At 43.0% G+C, this 26,641-nt stretch overlaps 1 protein-coding gene across 9 annotated transcripts in view; it reads left to right on the top strand.

Moving 5' to 3' along the window:
* Positions 1 to 26,641, top strand: part of MMD (monocyte to macrophage differentiation associated) — a 90,402-nt gene that overhangs the window by 61,249 nt on the left and 2,512 nt on the right. The window contains exons 8-9 of one of the 9 annotated variants that reach the window (XR_009215325.1): positions 18,101 to 18,222; positions 18,778 to 18,818. The exons of 2 other annotated variants lie outside the window; for them this stretch is intronic. Coding sequence is in view for 3 of the 7 variants with exons in the window: in XM_058445687.1 (XP_058301670.1) it covers positions 7,394 to 7,544 (151 nt within the window). In the remaining 4 variants the exon portion in view is untranslated. Of the gene's footprint in view, positions 1 to 7,393; positions 7,646 to 18,100; positions 18,223 to 18,777; positions 18,819 to 19,447; positions 19,864 to 26,641 lie in introns of those variants that run through there. 6 more of the 9 variants (XM_058445687.1, XM_058445693.1, XM_058445697.1 and 3 more) reach the window with 6 other exon arrangements.

Genomic DNA, 26,641 nt, shown 5'->3' with positions numbered 1-26,641 from the left:
TTTTGCCACGTTGACTAAGCTGGTCTCGAACTCCTGACCTCAAGTGATCCACCTGCCTTGGCCTCCCAAAGTGCTGGGATTACAGGTATGAGCCACTGCGGCCAGCCAGAATGAATTTAGCTCGATTTATTTAGAGTGGAGTGCAGGAAAGAAGAGCGTCAAAGGCCAGGGATGCCCCTGGCAATGTTGAAACAGATTGATGCGAAGTCAAACACTATTAAAGCAGAAATTCCTAATATAACTAAATTTTAAGAGAAATCACAATAGTTAACAGAAATAAAAATGAAGCTGTTGTTCTGGCTGAAACAAGAGTAGCAAGCCTGGGTCTCCATCTACTAAGCTGCTTTCTCACCTTCTAACAGTCCAGAAAATGGTAGTTTTTGAAAACGGAATTGAATGTTGGAAGAATCTTGGGTGCATCTCTGTGTAACACAGTTTGAAACCCACTCTAATGGTTCAAACAGTAAGGTGAATGGATGAAGACCCAGGATAAAGGATGGTTGTGAGGATGGAGAAAATGAGGCAGAAGGATGATCCAACACCTTCACCCCAGCTGCCTCAGGGCACGTTCGCTCAGTCACAGCTGCATCGTTTTCACTTTGCATCTTTCTTCTTTGCACTATTTCTCCTGTTTTTCTTCTCATTCTGTCCATTGCTTCGTGCTAGTCTAGGATAAGGGTCTGAGCTCAATTTGCGGCATTAATCTTGTTTCTTGTCTTTAGTTATAATTCACATTTGCCTCTTCCCTCCTGGAAATAACCCAGTCTTTTCATGGACCTGGGAAGCCACTGTGTTATTAGGATTTTTTAGCTTTTGTGAAAATGAGAAAAAAAAAGAATGAAGAGCATCTAGCAACTGATTATATATATCAGTTTGAAATACATATATGTTTGTTTATACACACATGGACGCGCGCGCGCGCGCACACACACACACACACACACACATATTACTTGCCTGGGATTAAATAGCCAACTAGGAAGTGGCAGAGCCAAGGCTTAAACAGACATCTGTCTGACTCCAAAGCTCTTATGCTTGGTATTTATGGATTCTAAGCTTCTTTGCCTGTTTTCCAGACCATCCATATTTGAGGCCCCTCTAACAATCCTATCCTATTTCACATTTCTAGTCAAAAGGCATCTACCAACTTGAATGCAGTTAGGAAGCCTTTTGTACACAGTATTATTGTACATTCTCAGGTCAATATCTTAGTTTGAGGATTACACTTCATTAAATTCAACAAATATTTATTGGGTGATTGCTGTCTATCAGGTACTGAATAATAGAAAAAAATATATAGAGAGATTAACTGATTTCAAAGCACTTTCATACTTTATCTCATTGAATCTGCATAGAAACCTCATAAAGTACTTATGGCAGGTAAAATTATCCCAATATTCCAGATAAGCAAACTAATGTTCAGACAGTTTGACTGTCTAATGTCACACAAATCTTACCAATTCACCAAGGTCCAGCTAAGAATCTCTTGCACTAAGTCTTCTTTCGGGAAGTTATGGCAGTGATGTGGCTCTACAGTTAGCAGCTTCCTGATTTGGTTTCTGGCAGTAGCATCAGCAGCTCTCCTAAGCAGAGTGATCTTAGGGGCTGGGAGCTGTTCTTAGAAACTTAACTAGGAACCTGATCCCTGGACCTTCCCAACCATTAGTAATTCATTTAATACCTGGGAATAATTTCTTAGTTTTTAAAACCATCTGCAGTGGTTTCTAAGGTCTATAATTGGACCCTAAATGGTAAAATTACTAGCTAAAAATAATGAAGAAAAAAAAGAAAGAAAAATAACCATTATCAAGGTCGTTCTTCCCTCATTCAGAAACAAAAGAACTGCAGGAGAGGAAAGATAGCTGTGTAGTTAAATACCATTTCTGCTCAGTGACTTGAGCAGAAAAGTGTTGACTTTGTATCCTGTCATCTACCCTCCTCATCCAGTTTCCATCTGGAGTATCTCTGATAGAGAACCTTTCGCACAATTCCAAGAACAGGCACCTCTTTTGTTTATAGGCAATCGTATATTAAGCCCAAATGTGTCTCTCTGTCACTGGTATCCACGGGTACTACCTATCTCCATCTTTGAGAGCTAGATAAAATTGCACTTCTTTTGATAGAAGCTCTTTCAAAAATATTTTTGGCCCCTATCAGACCAGTTGAAGTTTTTCTTTCCAACCGGGCATGGTGGCTTACATCTGTAACCTGAGCACTTTGGGAGTGCATGATATATCTTTCTCTATCTTTTTACTTTCCATTTGTTTATGTCTTTGAATCTGCAGCTTGCCTCTTGTAGACGGCATCTAGTTGGATCCTGTGATTTTTAGTTTTTTAAAATTCATTCTGCCAATCTCTGCCTTTTGATTGGAGTGTTTAATCTACTTATATTTAATATAATTACTGATAAGGTAGAATTTACTTAGGCCGTTTTGCTATTTGTTTTCTATATGGCCTATCTTTTTTATTTTTCTGTTCTTCAATTGTTGCCTTGTTTTGTGTTACACAGATATTTTCTAGTGTACCACTTATATTTCCCATGTCATGTCTTATACTATATATATTTATTTTTAGTTATTTTCTTAGTGGCTGCTCTGGAGATTACATTTAACACTTTAATTTTTAACAATCTAATTTGAATTAATCCCAATTTAATTTCAATAGTATACAAAAAACTGTCTATATATCTCCATTTTCTCCCCCATCCTTTGTGCTATTACTGTTATAATTATACATTATAAATCCATCAACACAGTTTTATAGTCATTGCTTTATAGAGATGTCTTATAAATCACATAGAAAAAGAAAAGAATTACAAACAAAAATACATTCATACTACGTTTTACATTTATCTATGTAGTTACTTTTGCTCATGTTCCTTATTTTTTCTTCATGAGTATTTGAGCAAGTCTTCTTCCCTGTCAGCCTGAAGGACTCTTGGTAGTATTTCTTTTTTTTTTTTGAGACGGAGTCTCGCTCTTTCACCCAGGCTGGAGTGCAGTGGCGCGATCTCGGCTTACTGCAGGCTCCGCCCCCCAGGGTTCACGCCATTCTCCTGCCTCAGCCTCCCGAGTAGCTGGGACTACAGGCGCCCGCCACCTCGCCCGGCTAATTTTTTGTATTTTTAGTAGAGACGGGGTTTCACCGTGTTAGCCAGGATGGTCTCGATCTCCTGACCTCGTGATCCGCCCACCTCGGCCTCCCAAAGTGCTGGGATTACAGGCGTGAGCCACCACGCCCGGCCGGTAGTATTTCTTACAGGGCAGGTCTGCTGGTAATACATTCTTTTTTTTTTTTTTTTTTTTAAACCTGTCAATGTGTGGTTTTCTCATTTATTTTTGAAGGATGGTGTTTTTGGTGAATACAGAATTCTTTTTTTTTTCTTTTTAAGAGACAAGATTTTGCGTCATTGCCAAGGCTGGAGTGAAGCATCATGATCATAGCTCCATGTAAACTTGAATCACTTCCTGGGCTGAAGTGATTCTCCTGCCCCAGTTTCCCAAGTAGCTTAGCACTATGGGCATGCATCACCACCCCTGGCTAATTAATAAAACAAGAATAGAGATAGGGCCTCACTATGTTTTCCAGGCTAGTCTCGAGCTCCTGGCCTCAAGCAATCCTCTTGCCTCAGCCTCCCAAACATTGGGGTTAGAGGCATGAGTCACTGTATCCGGCCTGGACACAGAATTCCTTATTGAAAGTCTTTTTCTTTCTGTACTGTGAATAAGGCCTCCATGGTTCCTGATGAGAAATCAGTTGTTAATATTATTGAAGATCACTTGTACATAATGAGTTGCTTCTCTTTTGCTGCTTTCAAGATTCTCCCTGTCTTTGGCATTTGACAGTTTGATTATAATGTGTCTAAGTGCAGCTCTCTTACATTTATCCTACTTAGAGTTTATTGAGCTTCTTAGATGTGCAGATAAACGTTTTTCATCAAATTTGGGAAGTTTTTGCCCATTATTTCCTCAGATATTCTTTCTTCCCCCTTTTTCTCTTGTTTCTTCTGGAACTATCATTATGTGTATGTTGGTGAGCTTGATGGTGTCTCACAGGTCTCTGAGGCTTTGTTTTTCTCAATTCTTTTACTTTCTGTTCTCAGACTGGATAATTGCAAGCAGCCTATCTTCAAATTCATTGATTCATTCTTTCTGCTCACTCAAGTCTGCCATTGGATTTCTCATTTCAGCTATTGTACTTTTCAAGTCTAGAGCCTCTATTTTATTATCTTCTTATAAATTCTATAGCTTGATTGATATTCTACATTTGGTGAAGCATGTTTTCATTTAAAATAATACTTTGATTTTATTTATATTTATTTATTTATTTATTTGAGACAGAATCTCACTCTGTTACCCAGGCTGGTGTGCAGTGGTGAGATCAAAACTCATTGCAGTGTTGACCTCCTAGGCTCAAGTGACCCTTCCATCTCAGCCTCACCAGTAGCTGGGACCACAGGTGTGCACCACCACACCTGGCTAATTTTTGAATTTTTTTTGTAGAGACACGGTCTTGCTATGTTGCCCAGGCTGGTCTCAAACTGCTGAGTTCAAGTGATCCTCCTGCCTTGGCCTCCCAAAGTGCTGGGATTACAGGCATGAGCCACCATGTCTGGCCTTTATTTTATTATTTACTCCTGGTTTTCTTTAGTTCTGCAAGCATATTGATAGTAGTTGATTTAAATCCTTTGTCTAGTAAATCTAACATCTGGGTTTCCTCAGAGTAAGTTTCCATTAAGTACCTTTTTCTGTGTATATGGGCCACGCTGCCCTTTTCTTCCATGTCTCATAATTTTTTATTGAAGACTGGATATTTTAAATGATATAGTGTGGCAACCCTGGAAATCAGATTCCTTTCTTCTCCAGAGCTTATTATTGTTTCTGTTTGTTGTTGTTGTTGTGTTGTTTGCTTATATTGTGACTTTTATAAATTAACTCTGTGAAGTCTCCACTTAGTTAGTTTAGTAGCTAGTAATGATTGGACAGAAATTTCCCTAAGTGCCTGGCATTAATAAGTTTCTTAGCTTTTGCCAAAGGGCTCTCTCTATGTGTTGCAATGTGTATTCAATGCTCTGGCAGGCAGTCTATAATGCTGCCTTAGCCTTCACTTCCTATTTCTGCAGAGCCTCAAGGTCCACCAAAGGCAAGAGATTAGGGCCTTCTCAGATCTTTCCTGGGTACAAACCTGAACATGTGTATGGCCTTCTAGATTCCCAGAAATACCCTGGAACTTTTAAAAGGCTTTCGTGAGCAGTTTATGTCTCAGGTTTTCCTTTAAAGACTCCTGTCAGCCTCTTGTTTTTCCCAAATGTTTTCTCTGCTTCAGGCAGCTGTAATGTTTAACAATTACCGGTGATTGTTTTCAACAAACGTTCCAGGCCATTTACATTGAGCCAGCTCTGAGTTTGGTTAAATAAAGACAAGCTCTGAGAGTAGAGGTTTCCAGGGAGTTACCAGACAGGTCAAATGGTGACAATTCTCTAAAGATGAGGCTTTTGGGGTGCTCCAAACATGTTCTGCTTTCTCTAGTGGCTGCTAGGATGCTGATTTTCACCACTACCGTGGTTGTGAGGCTGCTGGTTTTCAAGGCTGTTGTGATGCTGAGGAGAGGGGGATGGGAGTAGGACAAGTTAAAATGCCACAGGGCTCTTTGTTCTTACTGAGATTCAATCATTTCCCCTGAATAATTACTCCTTGTATTGTTGCAAATCTTTGGTTAATTTCCAGAGTTCTGAGAAGTTGGTTATAACAATTTTTGGCCAATGTCTCATTTCTTTTATGGAGAAACACATTTTGCAGAGGTTCTTACTCTGCCACTGTGAATGTCAGAACCCTCAGTTGCAGTATTTTCTAAGTAACCACATCACGTTGCTCACTCATACTTCACTTGTAGTCACCAAAATCCTTGAGTTTTTTGTTATCAACCACTTGTTACTACTTCTTGTAGTTGATTGTTTTAAGTAGATTTAAGACATTTCATTTTTGCTAATTAAATTTCATTTTCTTAATTTTTGTTATAGTTCCAGGATAAATTATTTTGAATCCTGACATCAATGAGATTTTTTTTTTAAGTTTCTTTTAAGTCATAGATAACATTACTGGTCAAATCAGTGCATAGATCAGCTTTTTTTTTTTTGACAGAATCTTGCTCTTTCACCCAGGTGGGATTGCAGTGGTGTGATCTTGGCTCACTGCAGTCTCTGCCTCCCAGGCTCAAGTGATTCTTGTGCCTCAGCCTCCCAAGTAGCTAAGGTTATGGGCTCACACTACCATTCCCAGCTAATTTTTGTATTTTTAGTAGAGACAGGGTTTTACCATGTTGGCCAGGCTGATCTCAAATTCCTCCTCTACTGGATATCCCCTCCAGGGGCACATTTGTTCCATTAACTTGTTTTGAAATACATATCTATTTTCAAATGGTATCTCTAACACGACAAAATCTTACCAGTAAGACAACTTTTTCTAAAAAGGAAAGTTGGTTTCTAATGATTTATTCATAGTGAATTTTCCCAACTCTTACTGTTTACTATTTCTTTACTCTCCACACATCATTTGCTTCTACAAAATATTACACTAACTGAAGTATCAGGAATCCATCATTGTTTTTGAAAAGCGGGGCAGACATCTTTCTATCCTCAATTTTCTAGGCTCTCTTTCATTTCCCCACACATTTCTCAAAGGGCAATAGTAATTGTGTGAGAATTCAATCTGCAACCTTAGCAATCTTGTCCCTGGTGAAGGGAAGGCCAGGAAGAACGTAGTCTGGGAAAAAACCAGCTACACTAGTGGGTTCCAATATGGGCAGCCTGGGCAGCTAACAGATAGCTGTGGTGAGATGTGGGAAATTAACCACATCGGAGTTCCAGACCACACTCATAGGGCTATGGGGTGGTTCAGGGCTGGCTATTTTTGTAATCATGACAGCACCCAGTCAGTAACTAGTGGATGGAGTAGGGAGGATCTAGTGCTCCCCACCCCCAGGAGAGGGAATTGGGTGAGCGTGCTGTAGGAAAATAAAGCCCAGCCAAGGTGACTGAAATTCAGAGTTGGAGCTTCAGATCCAGTACCTAAGACAGGAGTCCTGCCCAGTGAACTAGGCCAACTATGCTGGAACAGACGGCACTAACCCTATTGAGACCCACTGCTGACATGTTTACTGTCTGTCTCAGGACGGCTCCAATGAAGCGTGGAGCATCTGTGATTCCAATCCTGAGGGGTAAAAGAAAGCAGGAGCTACCCAGAAATATGACTTTTGAGAGTTTGCACAGTATAATGGAAATAAAGATTTAGGGAGGCTAAGTAGACTGTAGTCAAATCCCTTGGCGAGTTACTTAATATCTTTGAGTCTTAAGTTCCTCATTGATAAAATAAAGATAATAATATCTCTCTTGCAGGATTTGTATGAAGGAGAAAGTTATACCTCAAGGACTCAACACACAAGAGGCCCAGGAGGGGAATTTCATTTCGCACGTCCATTTTTTTCTCAGAGCAATTTCCCATCTTTACTGCCAGATGGCGCCCGTGAGCAGCGCCGCCCTTCCCTAAGGCTTTTATTTCTACTCTTCGGGCGCTAGGTAATCTTCCTCTCTCTTAGTACTCAGGCTGGCATTTAAAATCCAGTGTTGCACACAGACTTTGTGTTTCTAATCCATCTGCTCCATGAAGAACTGTGAAACCCAGAAATACCTATTTCTAGCCAGACACCCGTTTCTCCAATAGGATTTGTCAGATGATAAGGCTTTGTGATGTAACTATGCAGCTGGGCATTCAAAAGAAGTCAAACAACCCTTAATTAAGAATCTGGTTTTTTGTACATTTACCCCCACTATAAGAGTGTAGAGATTTAAAGGTCAGGCCCTGTAGGTTTGAAGCTCAATGTTAGTATTAGGTGAGTGACCTTGGACAAATTATTTGGCCTCTCTAAATCTCACTTTCTTCATCCACGAAATGGTTGTAATAACAGTAGCTGCTACATAGGGTTGTTGTGAGGTTAAATGAGATAACACACATAGAATACTCAACACAAAACCTGGCACACAGTAAGTGCTTACTAAGTGTAAGCAATTATACTAACAAGAGCATGAGCTTGGAAGTCAGATGAAAATAGATTTGACTCCTAGCTCTTCGACTTAAAAATTGCATGATCTTAAATAAGTTATGTAACCTCTCTGAGCCCCACTTGCCTCGACAGTGCAAGATTAGTATGAATATTGCAGAGACATATATGCGCTACCTTTTACTTTTTATTTGTATTATGACCCATTTCAAACAAGATTTATGCTTACCTACCACAAACAAACAAACAAACAAACAAACAGAAATAGCCCAATGGCTTTCATGAAAGCAAATAATAGACTCAGGGTGAAGAAAAAGCAAAGGCAGGAAAAATAAGAAAAAGTCAGAGATAAGACTAGGCTCTTAGATAACATCATCAGATTAGGTCACAAATTTGGCTTTGAGCTTCTTAGCATCCAAGGCAATAAAGAAGGGAAATATGGTTCGTTAGATGATTCACAGTGCCAAGATAAATGCAGAGGAGTTCTGAAGAAGAAACCCAGCTATTCCTAGTTCTGAGACTTAAGAGACTATAGCACATGGTGGATACACAATAGATATATAAATGTTAGCTGTTCTCATCTACAGCACAGAGGAAAGAGTGAGTCTAAGAATAAGAGCAACATGGGAGAGGTAACTTTCGAGCTGAATAAAACTGAAGAAAGATTTTCCAACTGCCTGGGGGGCTGGAGAGGAGGGGGAGCCTGTACATAAGGGAAGCTGGTGACAATATCTGGACTGTCACCACACATTGACAGCAAGGCAGCTTTAAATGTGGTTTCACACTGGGGTGAAGACGTTTCCCTCTGGCTGAAAGGCACAGGAACTTGGTCGTCTGAGGAGGCTGGAGGGAAAGGATGCCACACAAGCATTGTCCAAGCAGCTGTTTTGGTTTAGGGGCTCTCCGTACTGGACATCTGGTGTTTAATGGCAATCTTTTTTTTTTTTTTTTTTTTAGTGTGTTTTCTTTTGTTCTGTTTTCCTGAGGACCCAGACTTAGGGTTCTCAAGGGAAGAAAATGGTCAAGTTGTAGGGAATGCTACCCTTTTTCTTCAATGTAATGGCCTTCTCAGCCATTAGAACCAGTGGAGAAATTGTCACATGGTGAAAGGGGTGGAGCTTGGAGGTACAAGTGAAGAAGGAAAGATTCTGGTATCATTTAAATAGTAGGGAAAACAAAAACATAGGAATATTGCTTTAACAGGATACCCACATTCCTTTTCTCTGTGGCATCTCAGAGAGGAGACTCTCAGAGCTAGAATTTTAGCTTCTAGCTCCTCAGTTTGCGGATGAAGACTCTGAGGCCCAGAGGGCCCAAATAAACATGTTTACATCATTTAGATCACACAGATAGTTCATATCACAGCCAGGTCTAGGACCTATGCCTATGGATTCCTAGGCCACAGGGCATGTAGAAGAAAGTAGTCTTCTATAACATGTGTTACGATCTAGAGAAGAGACCTGAGGAAGAAGTTTGGGTGTCAGTCCGCAAGGCAGTAAAGCACATGTGAAATAGCTGTGGAGATATGGTCAGGGTCCTTTCTGCATTGTGGTGGCTATGTGTTTGCCTCCTGGTGCTGCAGTGGCCACAACCCAACAGCTGTGATCTCCATGGAGCTCTCCCTGCAGGCCTGCTGTGGGAGATCCTACATTGCCCTCAACCCACCTGCTACCTATGATGCTTCTTTGCTCAGTAAATAAGCATCTGTTCAATCATACATTGACTATCCAGTAGGGGCCAGGAACTGTACTAGGCACTTGAGTTAAAAATACAGAATACCTCTCTTAATAAGCTTCACAGTCTAGGTTAAATAGACAAGGGTAAATGTGATAATCATTATATTAAAGGGTTCTGTGGGAACACAGAAGAGAGAGCATTTAGCCCTGCCTGGGAGTGGGAAGTGGTCAGGGAAGGTCTCCGAAAGAAAGGCTACCTGAAGTTAGACTGAAGTAGGAGTAGGAATGGACAGGAGGGGAGAGAAGAGGGCATTGTAAGCAGAGGGAGTCACCAGGGAAGGACACCATAGCATGAGAAGGCATAAAATGTTCAGAAAATGGAAAGTGGTTTGATTTCCCAGAGTTGGGTATGGAGAGGAGATATTTATTATGGCAAAAACTGCAATTACTTTTGCACCAACCTAATAGTACCATACACATTTCTTTTCTTTTCTTTTTCTTTTTTTTTTTGAGATGGAGTCTCACTCTGTTGCCCATGCTGGAGTGCAGTGGTGCCATCTTGGCTCATTGCAACCTCTGCCTCTCGGGTTCAAGTGATCCTCCTGCCTTAGCCTCCTGAGTAGCTGGGACTACAGGCGTCCACCACCACACTTGGCTAATTTTTGCATTTTTAGTAGAGACAGGGTTTCACCATGTTGGTCAGGCTGGTCTCAATCTCCGGACCTTAGGCGATCCGCCAGTCTCGGCCTCCCAAAGTGCAGGGATTACAGGTGTGAGCCACCGCTCCCAGCCTACACTCGTTTCTTAGAGCTGCTGTAACAATACACTGTAAACTCGGTGGCTTAAAACAACAAACAATGTAGTCTCTCGTAATTCTGGAGGCCAGAAGTCTGAAATCGATATGTCAACAGGGCCACCATCCCTCTGAAGGTTTAGGAGGGAATCTTTCCTTGGCTCTTCCTAGATTCTGGTGACTTCCAGCACTCCTTGGAATTCTTGGGTTGTAGCTGCCTTACTCCAATCTGTCTCCATCTTCACACGGTTTTCTTCTCTCTTTGTGTATCTATCTCTTTTGTGTCTGTGTGTCTTCTCCTCTTCTTATAGGGACATCAGTCATTGGATTCAGGGCCCATCCTAATCCAGTATGACCTCATCTTAACAAATTACATCTCCAAAGAGTTTATTTTCAAGTAAGGTCACATTCTGAGGTTCTGGATGGACATGGATTGTGGGAGGACATGTTTTGACCCACTATAAGTACTTTACTGAAGACAGAGTAGCCATCACTGTTTAGATTCTCAAAAAAAGACCCCTAATCCAAATACCTTGAATCACTATCTAGGTGAATTTTGAATTGGGAAAGTAGAAGAGAGACAAGAAGCAGATTACTCAGCCTTATCATGACCCTGTCACCCAGTTCCTCACCCCACAACCCAATCAGCTGAATAAGCTGTTGACAGCCCTTCATAATGACTTCTATGTGTACCTCGTAGTACTCTTCACCTAAAAGATGCCCAACCAACCAACGGGAATGAGAAACAGTATGTTACTGGGAACGAGTGTCTCTTTGCTCATCTCAAGTTCCTTCAGCCATAAAATGGGGGTAGAAATCATTGCCCAGCCCACGTTAGAGGGTTGCTGGAGGATTCTAAAAGATAACTGATTGAAGAAGTATATTGCAAGCTGTAAAGACCACAGACTTGTTAGAGAATGGTGTGCTGATTGATACCTTCTCTTCTCATATCACACTCCCCTCGACACCCCTCTCCCCAAACCTCTGTCAGAAAATAAGCAGGGGTAGTGGGATAAACCTAGCAGAAATCTGTGTTTTCTTCTGTTTTAGACACTCAAGGATGGCAGGCTCTGAAAGGAGCATCCAAGTCTCTCCTCTTGCCCTAAATAACCTTTGCATAGACAGAGTGTTGTTGCTTCAATGTGTTCGTGCTCAGGACATTAAAAATGAGCTAATTAGAGATTACAATTAGGTTTGAATTCCTGAACGCAACACTTGGTATTATTGCTGCTCTCTCAGAGACGATTGAGTAGTCACTAATTTCTAGGACTTCAATACCTTTAGGGCTTCCTGGCCTGCCTAGGATAGACATAGCATGATCTCATCAGCCCAGGCTAGTAGCTTCTTATCTCAGCAATCATCTGTTTTCTAAGAATTCTCCCCAGGGCCAGTTCCTGGTATAGTTCTGATTGTTATCTTTGTACCCTCTATGTGACATTCTAACTCACTCTGCCCAGGCATAGTAGAAGGGGACAGGATTGGAGATCAGGACATCTGGGTTCCAGGCATGACTGTCACAGACAAAGTTGGTGGCTTTGGTTAAGTCACTCCTATCTTCTGGTCTTCAATTTTCTTATCTATAAAAAAAAAATTAAAATATTTTCATATGAGAGTTTTTCCTATGGAAAGTGTCCCTGACTGTCATCATTTTCCCAAAAGCGTCTATGACCAATAAAGATTAAGAATCCTTGGACTGGTTGATTTATAATCTAATTTATCTTTTTTTTTTCTTTTTGAGACAGAGTCTCACTTTGTTGCTCAGGCTGAAGTGCAGTGGGGTTACCTTGGCTCACCTCCACCTCCCAGGCTCAAGCAATTCTCCTGCCTCATCCTCCCCAGTAGCTGGGATTACAGGTGTGCACCACTATACCCGGCTAATTTTTGTATTTTTAGTAAAGACCAGTTTTGGCATTGTTGGCCAGGCTGGTCTCAAACTCCTGGCCTCAAGTGATTCACCAGCCTTGACCTCCCAAAATGCTGGGATTACAGGCGAGAGCCACTGCACTCAGCCTTATAATCTAATTTAGGATGATTCTTTGGTTCTGTGCATTTAGGGATATCATACATCTAACTGTTGAGCAAGTTTTTGACTGCCAACTGTATGCTAGGTCCTTTGATGTGGCCCAAGGATGCAAAAGTAATGAAGACACCTTCCAAGGAAGCCACTGTCCCATGGAGGAGACAGATCCACAAAAAAAAAAAAGCCTTAAAATAAGATGTCCAAAATACAATGATGGAGAAACACAGAGCATTTGAGGAACAGAATACTTGGAAATGTTTGTAATTTATCATCCTCACATGAAAGTCACAAACTGCTGAAAAGAGAGGGGCTTTTAAGAGTTTCCTTGCAAGTTTAAAAAGTAGAGGGCGCTTTCCCTCTCAGTCAATCTGAAGGCCCAGGCTCCCACCGACCTCCTTTCTCCAAGACCCTCCAACCATGGCCTCTCTCCTTGTGCTGATAGCAAGCTTGTTGAACTTAAGTGGGAATGAGCTTCTTCCTTTCTGGATATAACCCCCAGTATGTATTCCTCAGACCTCCTCCTTCTGGGATGAGAAGCCCCACACCTCCTATTAGCCCTGGAGTCCTACCGACATTCCTTTTCCTGCCCTTGTTGGGAGGACTCTCTTGGGCCCCTTTCGCGTCCAGCACTCCTGGAGTGGACTCAGGAATGCTGACGAATGCATTATCACACAGGCATGTTATTCCTGCTTGAGTGTCGATCTGAGCAGTTTCCAGTGAACTTATGTCTCTGCAAAAAGCATGTTAAATGGGAAATTTATTTAAAAAAAGAAAAGCAAGAATATTTATATGGCACATGGCAGGCCAGAGAGGCAGATGCTATAGAGGTCTGGGTTCTAGTCCTGGTTTCCTTACACGTGCCCTGGGTCCAAGCCTTTCCACGTGTTCCTACCCCGTAGTCCCGGCTACTATCACCTCTGCCTTCATCTGTTCCACTTAACTTCCACGTATACTTCATCATAATTTATTCTCCATATGGCAGCCAGAGGGATCTTTTTAAAATGTAAATCAGAGCATGCCACTCCCCTGCTCAAAATTTTCAAATAGTTTTGCTGCACTTAGGATGAAATCCAAACTCCTTGACTAATCCTGTAATACCTTCCATATTCTGATGTCTGCCTACCTCTCCAGCCCTATCCTGAACCCCTCTCCTCACTGTCTAAGCTCTCTGATCTTCTCTCTGTCCCTTCATCACAGGAATGTCATTTCCACCTCAGGACCTTTGCACCTGCAGTTTTTGTTGACTGAACTATATTCCCCCAAGACCTAGGCATGGCTCCTTCCTCTTACAAGTCAGGGCTTAGTTTCAAAGAGATCTTTTTTTTTTCTTCTTTTTAAAGAAGTCTTTTCTGATCATTTCATCTAGAGCTTCCCCACTTACTCCATCACAGCTTTTTTGTTCTGCTTTCTTTTACTCTTTTCATGGTATTTATTTATTATAATTTGAAATTATTTTGTTTGTTTATGTCTTCCCTGTTCCCCTCATTGACTGTCCCAATCACCACAGCATCTAGAATAGGGTGTAAGCATAATAGATAATCAATAAGTTGTTGAATGATTGAGTGAGTGAGTGTGCTAAAGTTCATTTAATATACCTGAGCCCCAAATTCTTTAGCAATAAAATGGGGAAGAAGGTCTCCTTAGCTACATATTGGATCTTTTTTTTTTTTTTTTTTTTTTTTTTTTTTTTTTTTTTTTTTTTTTTTGGAGACGCAGTCTTGCTCTGTTGCCTAGGCTGGAGTGCAGTGGTGCGATCTCGGCTCACTGCAAGCTCCGCCTCCCGGTTTCACGCCATTCTCCTGCCTCAGCCTCACAAGTAGCTGGGACAGGCGTCCGCCACCACGCCTGGCTAATTTTTGTATTTTTAGTAGATTCGGGGTTTCACCATATTGGCCAGGTTGGTCTTGAACTCCTGACCTTGTGATCTGCCCGCCTCGGCCTCCCAAAGTGCTGGGATTACAGGTGTGAGCCACTGTACCCAGCCTACATATTGGATCTTTAATCGTTGTTAGAAAACTCTCTGTGGTAGATATTGGTGTTATAGCCGCAGAAGAAAAGGAAAGCCAGATGGGCTAAATAATTGCCTAAAATCGTAGTTGTGGCCTGAAAGTTTATCCTCATTAAGACGCCAATAAAGATTTGGGAGAGAGAAGCAGGGGAGAGAAATTTTTTATGTTCTTCCAAGTTTTAAATCTCACCAAAAAGCCACTCATTGGAGAATGGAGTCATATACCATCTATCTAGTACTCCCGGAAGCAAGGTCTGTGGCTAGGACTCTATTCCCACACAGAAGTCTTCTGCATCTGATTCATTCTGAGCACACCCACCACATTCAGTCATTCACTTGCTTGTATAGGTTGGTGCAAAAGTAATCGCGGTTTTTGCTATTACTTTCAAAGGCAAAAACCGCGATTACTTTCGCACCAGCCTAATACATCAATTCATTGCATACATGCTGTTAGCAGCCAGTCACTATTGTAGGTACATGGCAGCTTCAGGGAGGAACCCCCCTGATTCATAATAAGGGTATGTCCCTGGAATCCCCTAGAAATGGATAGTCCCCAATGGGTTCTATTGGTCAAACTCGAATTCTTGAGGCTAATTAAGGTAATGCATTTAAAAAGCTTGTTAGGCCAGGTGAGGTGGCTCACGCTTGTAATCTCAGAACTTTGGGAGGTCACGGTGGGCAGATCACTTAAGGCCAGGAGTTCGAGACCAGTCTGGCCGACATTGCAAAACCCTGTCTCTACTAAAAATACCAAAATTAGCCAGAGGAGGTGGCACAGGCTCATAATCCCAGCTACTCAGGAGGCTGAGGCAGGAGAATCACCTGAACTCGGGAGGTGGAGCTTGCAGTGAGCTGAGATCGTGCCACTGCACTCCAGCCTGGGTGACAGTGCAAGACTGTCTCAAAAAAAAAAACAAACATGAACAAATAAATAAAATGCTTGTTACCCAGGGTTCTGGCATGGAGTAGGCACTCAGAGATGTTAGTGATAATGATGTTAGAACATGGACCTTTTTCCTCAGCCAGGCTGTCTAGAAGAGGAGAAAGAGATTTAAAATGCCCTTGGCAATTTTTCCCTCTCAGAGTCATCCTGTTAGAGAAATCCAGCTCACATGATTCCCATTGCCTTTTTCCGAAATCCACAGCCTGTATAAGCAACTGAAAGTAATAAGCATAATTTAAATGCTGTGTCTTTCCTAATTAAAATCCATCCAAAAAGGGATGCCAGGGTTATTTTTGTCTATGTGGCAGAGGAAGTTTTATTACATAAATCCAGCCTTCTCAACAGTCCAAGAGGAGGTGTGTCCTTGTGTGCATGTGTGTGTCCCTGTGTGTGCACGCATGCACCCATATGCATGTAGCATGAGTTTGGGGGTGCGACCAAGAATGCATAGTTGGCACTGAACAGGTTGAAGAGTCTGAATTTTCAAAGGAAGCTGTTGATGGAGCCACTGGCAATTGCTTCCCAAGGCACCTTAGGCTGGTGAAGAACCCTAGAGTCTACCTTGGCCCTCCTTGCTAGCTCTAAAGAAACACACTGGGATGGCTTTTCCATGAGGGGATGTTGACCTAGCTCTCTCAGCAGAGGCTCTGCATGCTTGGTGGCTCTTCTTGGAAACACTGGTTGCCAGAGCAGCTGTGTCAGCCTGGTTCCCCAGAAAAGACGGGAAAGCAGGCAGGGAGCCCTCTGCTAACCCAAGGTCCTCTTTCCATGGGACAACTCCCAAGAGCAATCCACACAGGAAACTCAGTCCAGATAGAAAAGAGATGACAATGGAAAAACAAGGAGGAAAAGAAGAGAAGGAAGGAAAACGAAGAAGGGCAAGGAGATTTAAAAGCCTTAATTAAGAGACATTCTGAGGATGGGTTTTGCTTTTCAAGGGCAGGAGTTCATTTCTGTGTGGGAGGCCAGTTGGCTGAAGCTTGAAGATAGTTTGGGGCACACATTTCATTTTCAAGGGACTCTTCCTTCCCTTCACCTGGTCCTGAACCATTGCTGTAACTCTGCTAATACTTGTGAGATGCATGCATTTTCTCATGTTGGTAAATTTGTTTCTTCTCTGGCAGCCCCTCTGCCACATTGCTACTGGGAAGGAGAATGTCCTAGAGTAGGCAAGAAGGCACATATGATGCTAAGGGGACTTCCTACTCAACAGGAAAGAGGTGGAGAAATGCACCTGCAGGTCTGACAAGGGGGCTCAGAAGGGAGAGATGAGAGGGCAAGAGATAAGAGATGGGGTGTTTCCACCCCCTAACTCAAATCCAGGGTCATTGTGGGTAGGAGGGGAGGAAAGAAAATGGGCAGGAGTCTCAAAACTTCCAGATAGGGAAATAGGATCACTTACACCTGGGAAATAGAAAGGTCTTGGAAACAGCCCATGGTTAGCCAGCACAGCATCTGGCACAGCACAATGGCAGCAGGCTACCAGGGCTGAGGAAGGTCCATGTGAGTGGGCTGGAGGTCCAACTGGCCAAGATTTGCTGACTTCAGCTTGGTGCAGGGAACACATCTGAGGCCCCCAGGGAGATGCAGAGGCTGAAAGAAATGAAGAACCAAAACAGCCCCCAGGCTGTATAGATAAGGGGGCTGCAGGGGACAGGGACCTCACCTCTGGAGTCCAGGTCAGGGATCACACACAAGGCTCTGAAGGACAAGGTGGGATTTGCCATCCCAGGCAAATATGCAGGAACCAGACCAGAACACCCCACAGATCAGCACAGACCAGCACAGACCTGAGGCCAGCATGGGAACCTGAGACTCCCCACCTCATCGCCATAGAATCTATGAGTTCTACCTGCACCCAGCCACAATCTTGAGAAAGAGAAGAAGGTGAAAAGATCTTGAGAGAAACTGTCCTGGATATTTGTACTTTGAATGAATTGAATTCTTAACCCAAAGATATCAAATTGAGTGAAAGATCCTGCTTTAAATTGGAAAAGAAGAAATTATATGTAACTGGCTGATTAAGTTTTTAATGAACTCAAATAAGGATGAATTCAAGATTAGATCATTTTAAGAGCTGCATTTTTTTCACAACTCAGTTTAGTGTAAAGTTTTTGACCAGTCGGTAATGACCTTGCACATTTGCAAATAAATTTAGAGTGTACAAGTCATTTTCACGTATGTTATTTTTCTGAACTTCACATTGAATCAAGATAGATGGTAGTCTAACTTTACAGATGCAGAAAATGGAGGCTCAGCAACAGTAGGAGACTTGCCCAAGCTCAGTATAGATGAAGGTCTGCTCTAGGGCCATTTCAACTACAAACCGCAGAGTCTCAGTCTAATACAGTGATGCTCAACTGGGGCGATTTTTTGTGGCAATTTCAGTTGTCACAACAGAAGAGAAGGGGTGCTACTGGCATTTAGTTGCTATTTAGTAATCATATTTAGGGGTGTTGCTAAACATCCCATAAAGCACAGGACAGCCCCAACGATGACGACTTATCTGGCCCAAAATATCAACATTGCTGAGGTGGAGAAACCCTCTATGATATTACAGAGGATTCCCAGGGTGGAAAATGTCTGTCTCCTTTCACACTTGCAGAAATGGACAAGAACCCAGAGCTGAGACAATTGCAACTTAACAAGAAAGCCACCACTAGCAAACTTACTTGCCAGAAACATAGACTTATTGGAGCTTCATTTCCAAAATGCTGTTGGCGATGGGTGAGTGAGAGACCTCCCCTGAGGATTAAGAAGAAATTGTGTTCATGATGGGTGGGGGAGTACCCAGGGGTATACTGAAAGCAGGTAGTCTTTAATCTCCCCTTCTTTGACAACACAATTATCTTCAGTAACAATCATAAAATGAAACAAATAATAGTGACTGCCAGAAAACCATGATTTTTAAAAATTTTATTGAATGTCATATTAATAACCATGTCATAAAGATGGCAACAATAGACACTGGGGACTACTAGAGGTGGGGAGGGAGGGAGCGGGAGGCAAGGGTTGAAAAACTATTAGGTGCTTTCTCATTATCTGGGTGACAAGATCATTTGTATCTCAAACCTTAGCATCACACAATATATCTAGTATGGTTTTTCTGTGTCCCCACCCAAATCTCATCTTGAATTGTAGCTCCCATAATTCCCGCATGTTGTGGGAGAGACCCGATGGGAGATAACTGAATCACTGGGGGCGGTTTACCCCACACTGTTCTCGTGGTAGTGAATAAGTCTCAGGAGATCTGATGGTTTTATAATGGGAAACCCCTTTTAGGTTGGCCCTCATTCTCTCTTGTCTGCCACCATGTAAGACATGCCTTCTGCCATGATTGTGAGGCCTCCCCAGCCACGTGGAACTGTGAGTCCATTAAACCTCTTTTTCTTTATAAATTACCCAGGCTTGGTATGTCTTTATCAGCAGTGTGAAAGCAGACTAATACAATATCCATGCATATATGTCCCCTGAATCTAAAAAAAAACTGAAATCATTAAATAGCAATGATGTCAGTAAAATAAATAAGTAAATATAGTAAAACAGGAAGACAGCAGTAGACAACTCATACTTTTTAATTACATTAGTGTATCTTCTTTTAAAAGAAAAAACTTATACCCACATATCAGGCTGTGGCAATAATGCATAATAATATTATAGATTTTGTGTTTGTGCCTGAACTTCTGTAAATTTGTTAATAATTTTGTCAAAATTGGTCTTCTAGGCATATTTGACTGGGCAACCAGATTTATGAAGCTATTTTCACTCACAGTTGATCAGAGAACTTTTAATTAATTTTAATTTTGAAATGTTCTTTCACACCAAGGAACAGATTTGCATATAGTAATTTTAATACTGACTTGAGGGCAAGTTTAGAAGAGATTCATAAAAATCCTATTCCCCAATACGTTTCAGAAATTGCAATAACGCCCATGTCTTTGTTTCCTTTCAGGATTTATCCTAGCAGCTTTCCAGAGTCTTCACAGTTGAAAATTCCACTAAAATACCTTCAGCAGAAATTTCACAATTTCTATTGTAGTTGATAAAAACTTGAAAAACTTTTCTTTTGCAAAAGAGAAAAATGCTGAATAATATAGAACATTGATATCATCCCTTTTAAAATCGCTCCGGACGAGGTACCCTGAACTGCCTACACCATGGGCTAACCCACCCTGCTGCTCAGCCCTTGGAAGCTTCCTGGAGGAGGAATGCTTCATGGTTTGGGGGAAGGAGCTATGTGGTAAAGCAGGCTTTATTGTATCACAATATTCCAAGATTAGATTTTTTCTTTTTTATGTTTTTTAACTTTGCAAAAAGAATATGAAAATACAGAAACACATTAAGGAATAAATATCACACATTGAATTAGTTAGGATTAGGTTTGTTTGCAATCCATAACGTCATCTCTGTCCTCAAAAATGCTGGCATCTTTGCAGAAGGGACTCAGCTGTGGACAAATGTATTGAAATTGCACTGCAGAAAGCCATGGCAAGAGAGGGACATGTGGAGTGCTTGGGTTGGAAGTGGGGTGGGTTCAGAAGAAGGAGTGACTACTTCCAACTGGGAAACTAAGGAACATTTCATGGGAAAAGTGATGAAATTCATCATGAAGAATGGGTAGGATTTAGATACTTAAAGACTGCTTAGCCTAGAAGACAGCAGACTGAAGCAATGAGGCTTTTTGTGCCTCCATATTTCCACCTGCAAAACAAGAATCAGATCATCTTTGCCCTTAGGATCCTCCATAGAAAATAGCCAAAGAGGAGACAGGGTGCTGTATTGAACAGCCTGGCCTGGGGAGCAGGGGGTGGCTGGGATTGTATTTAGCTGTGTGTAACACTTGGCAGGTCACTTTCCTTCTCTAGACTCCAAGGCTCTCATCTAGAAAATGAAGAGATTCACCAGATGGAATATATCAAAAGCCTCCTCAGACCCAAACATTATCCTGTGATCCTTACAGTGCCTTGGGGAAGGTTTCTGAGAATGGGTAATGGGCTTCCTGCTCACATAGACACTTTAATGAACGGGTATCACAACTGTGGCATGGTTACAAGGTCATGGTCAAGGGGCCAGGACGTCTAGGGTCCTGTCTGGGCTTCTTCTATTTTCATCTATCCGCCTGGGCCCTCAAATCTACATCCCCACTTCACCTGTAGTCATTTCCACCTCCCATCCAAATGCACCCACTAATACCCCCTCCTCCACCACTGCTGCACACAGGGGAGAAAAGTAAGAAGGGAGGGAGCAGAGGGAAGAGGGAGAAACAGAGAGAGAGGGAGGGAGATAGAGAGGGGTGAGGGGAGAGGGAGGGGGAGAGAGAGAAAAAGAGGGAGGGAGTGGAGGAGTAAAGTAGAGAGAGAGTGAGAGAAACAATGACAGAGATGGAGACAGAATGAGAGATGAGGGGAAGGGAGAGAGTGGGAGAACAAGATTGAGGGGGGAGGGAGAGAAGGAGAGGGGGAGGGGAAAAAGAGGGAGAGAGTGAGCGAGAGAGAAAAAGAATGAAAGATTGAGAGAGAGAGAATGACCAGCTCGGTACACAAATAGCTCAAATCCAAGGTTCCCACTGAGAACCTTGAGGCTGGGGGACGTCTCCCCTGTGTCTCCTCTTTCAAATGATATTTCCTCTATTTCTGAGATTCATCTTCATTCAAAAGAAAGAAAGGCACTTTGGTCTTTTAAGGGTTCCTTTTCATGAAGCCTTTCTTGTGTCAGCTTCCCTCTGTAGTTCTGGGGAGGCAGCAGGGGGGGATGGGGCCTGACAGAAGGGTGAAGGAGTTTCTGCAGCGCTGCCCAGGGAAGAGGCGGATGGGCTGGAGACAGGGAGGGGCATCGCAGGACAGGCACAGAAAGCTTGTCAAAGCACACTCATGTTTTGGCTTCAAAGCCATGAACAGAAAAGTTAGCAAGAGGAGAATAAGGTTACAGGTGGGGGAGGCTCGTTTTAGGAAAGACGGCCCTATCTCAGATGGAATAAACTGAGCCCTGGCTTCTCCCTCCCTAATCACAGGGAGTGGGCGGAGGAGCACCAGGAGGCAGGCTGGGGAGTCAGCGAACTGTCAGAGGTATTTACTTCTTTCAATGTATTCAAAATTAATTAATTATAGCTGAAGATATTGGGGTATATTTGCAGGGGGTTGAGGTGTCACACATGAGGTCTTCCCAGCCCATACTCCCTTGGGGATTTGGGATGTCAAAACACCCAGCAGCACAGACCTCCCAGCTCCCCTCCGACCCTGGGTAAGGTTTGCCATCACCAAATGTGTCTCCTTGTTTATTATACCCTGAGTCCCTCACAGGGTTGCTGAAAGGGCCAAAAGGAAAAACAGATGAGGGACTGTTAAGCTGTACAACGGTGTTCAGACTGGCGGGATCCTGATCCCATGGGCGGGAATCATTTTTCCTTCCCTGAGTGCATCCTCTTCACAGGCAAAGTTCATGAGGGACCCTCCTTTTTCTTTACTTCCTCTCACCCCCTTCCCAGGTCACAGGATGCTGCGCAGAGGAGGGACAGAAATGATGACTGAGGAAGAAACCTGGGTTAGAGCTGGGCCTTGTGACTCGTGCTGGAGTCCATTGTATCCACTTCCAAGGAAAATCACACAATGCTCAATTGGCTGTGGATGTGGGGTCAACTAACAGGCACTGCCTTCCAGTCTTTTATACCCTGGGACTCATTTTCAGTAGTGGCTTCAGAATTTCTACATAGAAGTGGCTCAAGAGCTGCAGTCTATTTAAGGGGTAGAAGGTGCCGCCACAGGAATTGGAAGTCATGTTAGCAAAGCAAGGATCCTGGTTTTACTTGAGTATGTACAAATTTGGGGTGGCTTTTGGAAATGAGTGGTGATCATGCAGTACAAAAGTCCATGATGCTTGCACTATCAATTTACCTTGGGGACGGAAGATAAAGATGTAATGAGGATTGTTAGGGGGCAAGATTGATGTCACGTCATGAGCATCAGATGAGAAGTTTGCAAACCTAGAATAGAATCCAGTCTCCAACGGCAACTATTTGACTTCTCATCTTGAAATAAGGAGAGTAGATGAGAGATTCTCTAAGACTCCTTTCTTAATCCATCTTCTGCCTCTAGTACATTAGGATAGAAATCTTACAAGTAAATCTAGCCTAAGGGACAAAAGTCCCAAATGGTGTCATTGTGTTTTCTCATGTCCCTTGTGTTATTCATTCAATTTTCAAAGGTCAGAGAGAGAACACTAATTCTGAGCCACTTCCTTCAAGAGGCTCCTTATCCATCTCCTGCAAGGTCCAGGGAGAAGAGAGGGGATTGGGCAGTACAAAGGAAGAAATTCGTCCTTGTTGAATGTCTACTATTCCAGGCCTCCAGATGCTTTATATTTGTTATCTTGCTGAGTACAAATAATATTAAGATGGCACTAATGACTCTGAGTTCGGAAAGATTAAGTATAATGTTACCAGCTAAAAAGGCCTTCTCCATGGTGGACGCTCCATAAATATCTGTTTCTGAAATAAATGGATGCCAGAGACAGGGTTCAAACCCAGTTTTAATTCAACTCCAAAGCCTGTGCTATTCACGCTGCATCCTCAAGCCCAACTTGGAAAGGAAGATGATGACTGAACTTCTTCAAAGGCTGCCCATCTCTGGCAAGCTTTGTCCAAAATGTCACTCAGGAGAAACGCTTTTGAGACCATGCACCAAATAATCAGTGATGACTTCAGCTCCCCACTCCACTGACGAAGTGTTCTGCAAGGCACATTGGTTGATTCAAACAAAAGGAAATTTAAAAAGCAAGTATGTTGTGGCACCTGTGGTTGTGTTACAGTAGGTAATTAGTGAGACATGAGCGGGGCAGAAGAGGACCCCTCTCCCCTGCCCCCACCACCAGGAACGTCAGGCAACCATCAGGTGTTGATCAGGCAGTTGTTAAACTGTTTCTGCAAAATAATAATTGGCCTCAGCCAGCACAAGGAAAAGGCCAGCCTCCCAACAGATAAAAACACCTGAAACTGGTGATCAGCAGCTTCCCTATGCGGTCTCAGGAGTTCGGCGAGTGGGCTCAAGCATGTGCGCTAAGAGGCAAAACGGTGGCGTTTAACTGGCATATGACCTTCTTCTAGGAACACACAACTTCGGAAAACACTGATCGTGTGGCTCCTCCCAGGTGCTGGCAGGCCACTGTGCATGTGGACAGCCTATCCCAAGGGAAGAATCAGGGGAGAAGGGTGCACTCCACCCCCCCACCCCGGGAAGCATGCCAATGTATAAAACCCCAAGGCAAAGGTCAAACCACACACTTGAATCTCTCAAGTGGCCTGCTTGGCCCTCTTCCAAGTGTACCTTACTTCCTTTTGTCCCTGCTCTAAACTCTTTTTTTTTTTTTGAGACAAAGTCTCGCTCTTGTCCCCTGGGGCTGGAGTACAATGGTGCAATCTCGGCTCACTGCAACCTCTGCCCCCTGGGTTCAAGCGATTCTCCTGCCTCAGCCTCCCGTCTGATCTAAACTTTTTAATAACCTTTCGCTCCTGCTGTAAAACTTGCTTCTGTCTCTCCCTCTGCCTTATGACCCTTGGTCGAATTCCTTCTTTTGAGGAGGCAAGAATTGAGGTTGCTGCAGACCCATAAGGATTCGCTGCTGCTAACATACTTTGGTGCTGCGTGACTCGGATATGTTTCCTAGTGCTAACAGTTGCAAGAGATAGAAGCCTACTCAAACTAGCCTAAAAAAAAGGTGGGGCGGGAAAGGGTAATTATATTGCTAGATATGGTTCAGAATTCAAGGGAAGCGTGACAGTTAGACATCAGGAAGGGCAAGAATCAAGGAAATCCAAGGACTCCGAATAATTGCAAGGACATGTACTAATCTGCCATTCATTCCTCCACTGACTCATTTTGCCCCTCTGTGGTTTGTTGTTGTTGTTGTTTTATGTTTTTTGTTTTTTGAGACAAAGTTTCACTCTTGTTGCCCAGGCTGGAGTGCAGTGGAGCAGTCTCGACTCACTGCAACCTCCGCCTCCCGAGTTCAAGGGATTCTCCTGCCTCAGCCTCCCAAGTAACTGGGATTACAGGTGCCCACCACCACGCCCAGCTAATTTTTGTATATGTAGTAGAGACGGGGTTTCACCGTGTTGACCAGACTGGTCTTGAACCTCTGACCTCAGGTGGTCCGCCCACCTCAGCCTCCCAAACTGCTGGGATTACAGGAGTGAGCCACTGCGCTCTGTGTTGTTTAGGGGAGAACGGAAATGCACATAGGAATCATCTGGAGATCTTGTTAAAATAGAGATTGTGATTCAGGAGTCTAAGATAGGACCAAAGAGTCTACGCTCCTGCAAAGCTTCCAGCTGTTGTTGATGCCACTAATTTGTGGACATTTGGAGAAGAACTTTGATTATGAGTTCATAAGCTCCAATTGTAATCACCTGGAGAAAAAATTGTAAACTATGCCTAGGTTCCACCCCCTTCCCCATTCCCACTCCTCCCATTTTGATTCAGTTGAATGGAAATACGACCTGGTATCGGGACTTTTTTAAAGTTTACCAGGTGATTGTAATGAGCAGCAAAGTTTGAGAGCCACTATCTTAGATTTCAGCTGATCCAATGGAGTGGCTCCTCTGGGGCCAGGTGTCCCTCCTAGTCAGGCAGCTGTGGATGGAGGCAGGGCTCAAATTATAAACACATCAGCCACATTCAGGAATATATAGGACAGGTGGTCAAACAGGAAGCAGGAGTGGGCAGGTAGGCAAGGATCAGCACGTCTGGAACAGGAAGGGGCTTGAAGTCCAAATAACTTGGGTTCAAATCCTGGCATTACCGTTTCCCTAGTTATATGCTTTGCTCCAGGAATTCCGATTTCAGAGCTCTTTGAGCTTTGATTTCTTTAACGGAAAGATGAAGCCTACAATTCCTGGCCCATGTTCCTCTCAACCAGAGAGTGCAGAGTAGAATAAACCAGGAGAGCTTTCTAAGGAAAATGGACTGGCGTTCCACACCAGAGGCTGCAAATTCAACGAGTCGCAGGGTGGTGCCAGGCATGGGTGTTTTTGCAAACTCCTGAGAGGATCCTTATGTGCATCCCTGACCGTGAACCAGAGATTGACTGAGATCATGGAACTTAGAGCTGTCCTTGACCCGTTCTACTAAACCCTGCAGGCTCAACCTTACTAGATGGCTCTTGAATCTATGCACCCACCTCATCCCTAGAGACTTACTCAGAGACTAAAGTAGAAATCTCCCTCACTCTTCCTAATTCTTTGCAATCCATCTTCCTCTTAACTGCCAGTATAATATTTTTTAACATAGAAACCTGCTCATGTCATTCTCCTGGTCAGGCTAAAGTCCAAAGGCCTTAGAGCAGCATGCAAGGAAATTCATGGTCTGGTCATAGCTCATTTTTTACCACTCACCTTATACCCTTTGCACCAACCATGCTGTCGCCTGTAGGAGTGTTCTGTTCTCTTCTCTTACCTCTGTGTTGCCACCTGGGATATCCCTCTCCATCTCTTCCTGACAAGCTCCTGCTCATCTTCGCCCACTTCAACCATCACCTTCTTTCTGGGGACCCCCCAGACCCATCCTGTGCCCCATCAGAGCTTATGGGAGGCATGAGGCCACTTCTATTTTAGGGGCTATAAGGGACATTTCAAAAGATATAGAAATGCCAGAAGAAAGTTACAAAAAAAGTTGTCATTCTATCTTTAGGAATATGTATATTCGCTTGGAAACAAATCAAACATTCTAATTTGAGCCCCGTCAAAAATGTTAGAACTGGCCAAATAACCCTTCTGCTCTTTTGCCTTCATCAGCCCCACTCTAATGCCCTGCTTTAAGCCAGCAGGACACACATCTAGTGTTGCATAAAGTATATCCAAGGGATATGATCGCATAGGTAAGTCTTAAGGGAATTTCTAGGTCCTCAAATTCTGTATGTATTTTTTCTTAAAATTGACCTGCCTGGGAAAGTGGTTGTTGATGAGGCCTCATGCTGGTTGGTTTTTTTTTTCCTTTCCTCTCCTTTTATAATCACATTTCCCTCGTTTTACAAAACATAGACATACTTCCTACCCATCCTAAATCTTACTCTAGCTCTGGGCTCCTGTTCCAGGTATAAAAATGTCTGTGGCACCAGACAAAGGGACAACAAGGAAGTTTGGTGTCTGTGAAGTCCT

The sequence above is a fragment of the Hylobates moloch genome, unplaced genomic scaffold (genome assembly GCF_009828535.3).
Source record: "Hylobates moloch isolate HMO894 unplaced genomic scaffold, HMol_V3 SCAFFOLD_10, whole genome shotgun sequence".
In the NCBI taxonomy this organism is placed as follows: Eukaryota; Metazoa; Chordata; class Mammalia; order Primates; family Hylobatidae; genus Hylobates; species Hylobates moloch.
The sequence above is the reverse complement of the archived record's forward strand: the minus strand, read 5'-3'. Positions and strand labels throughout refer to the sequence as shown.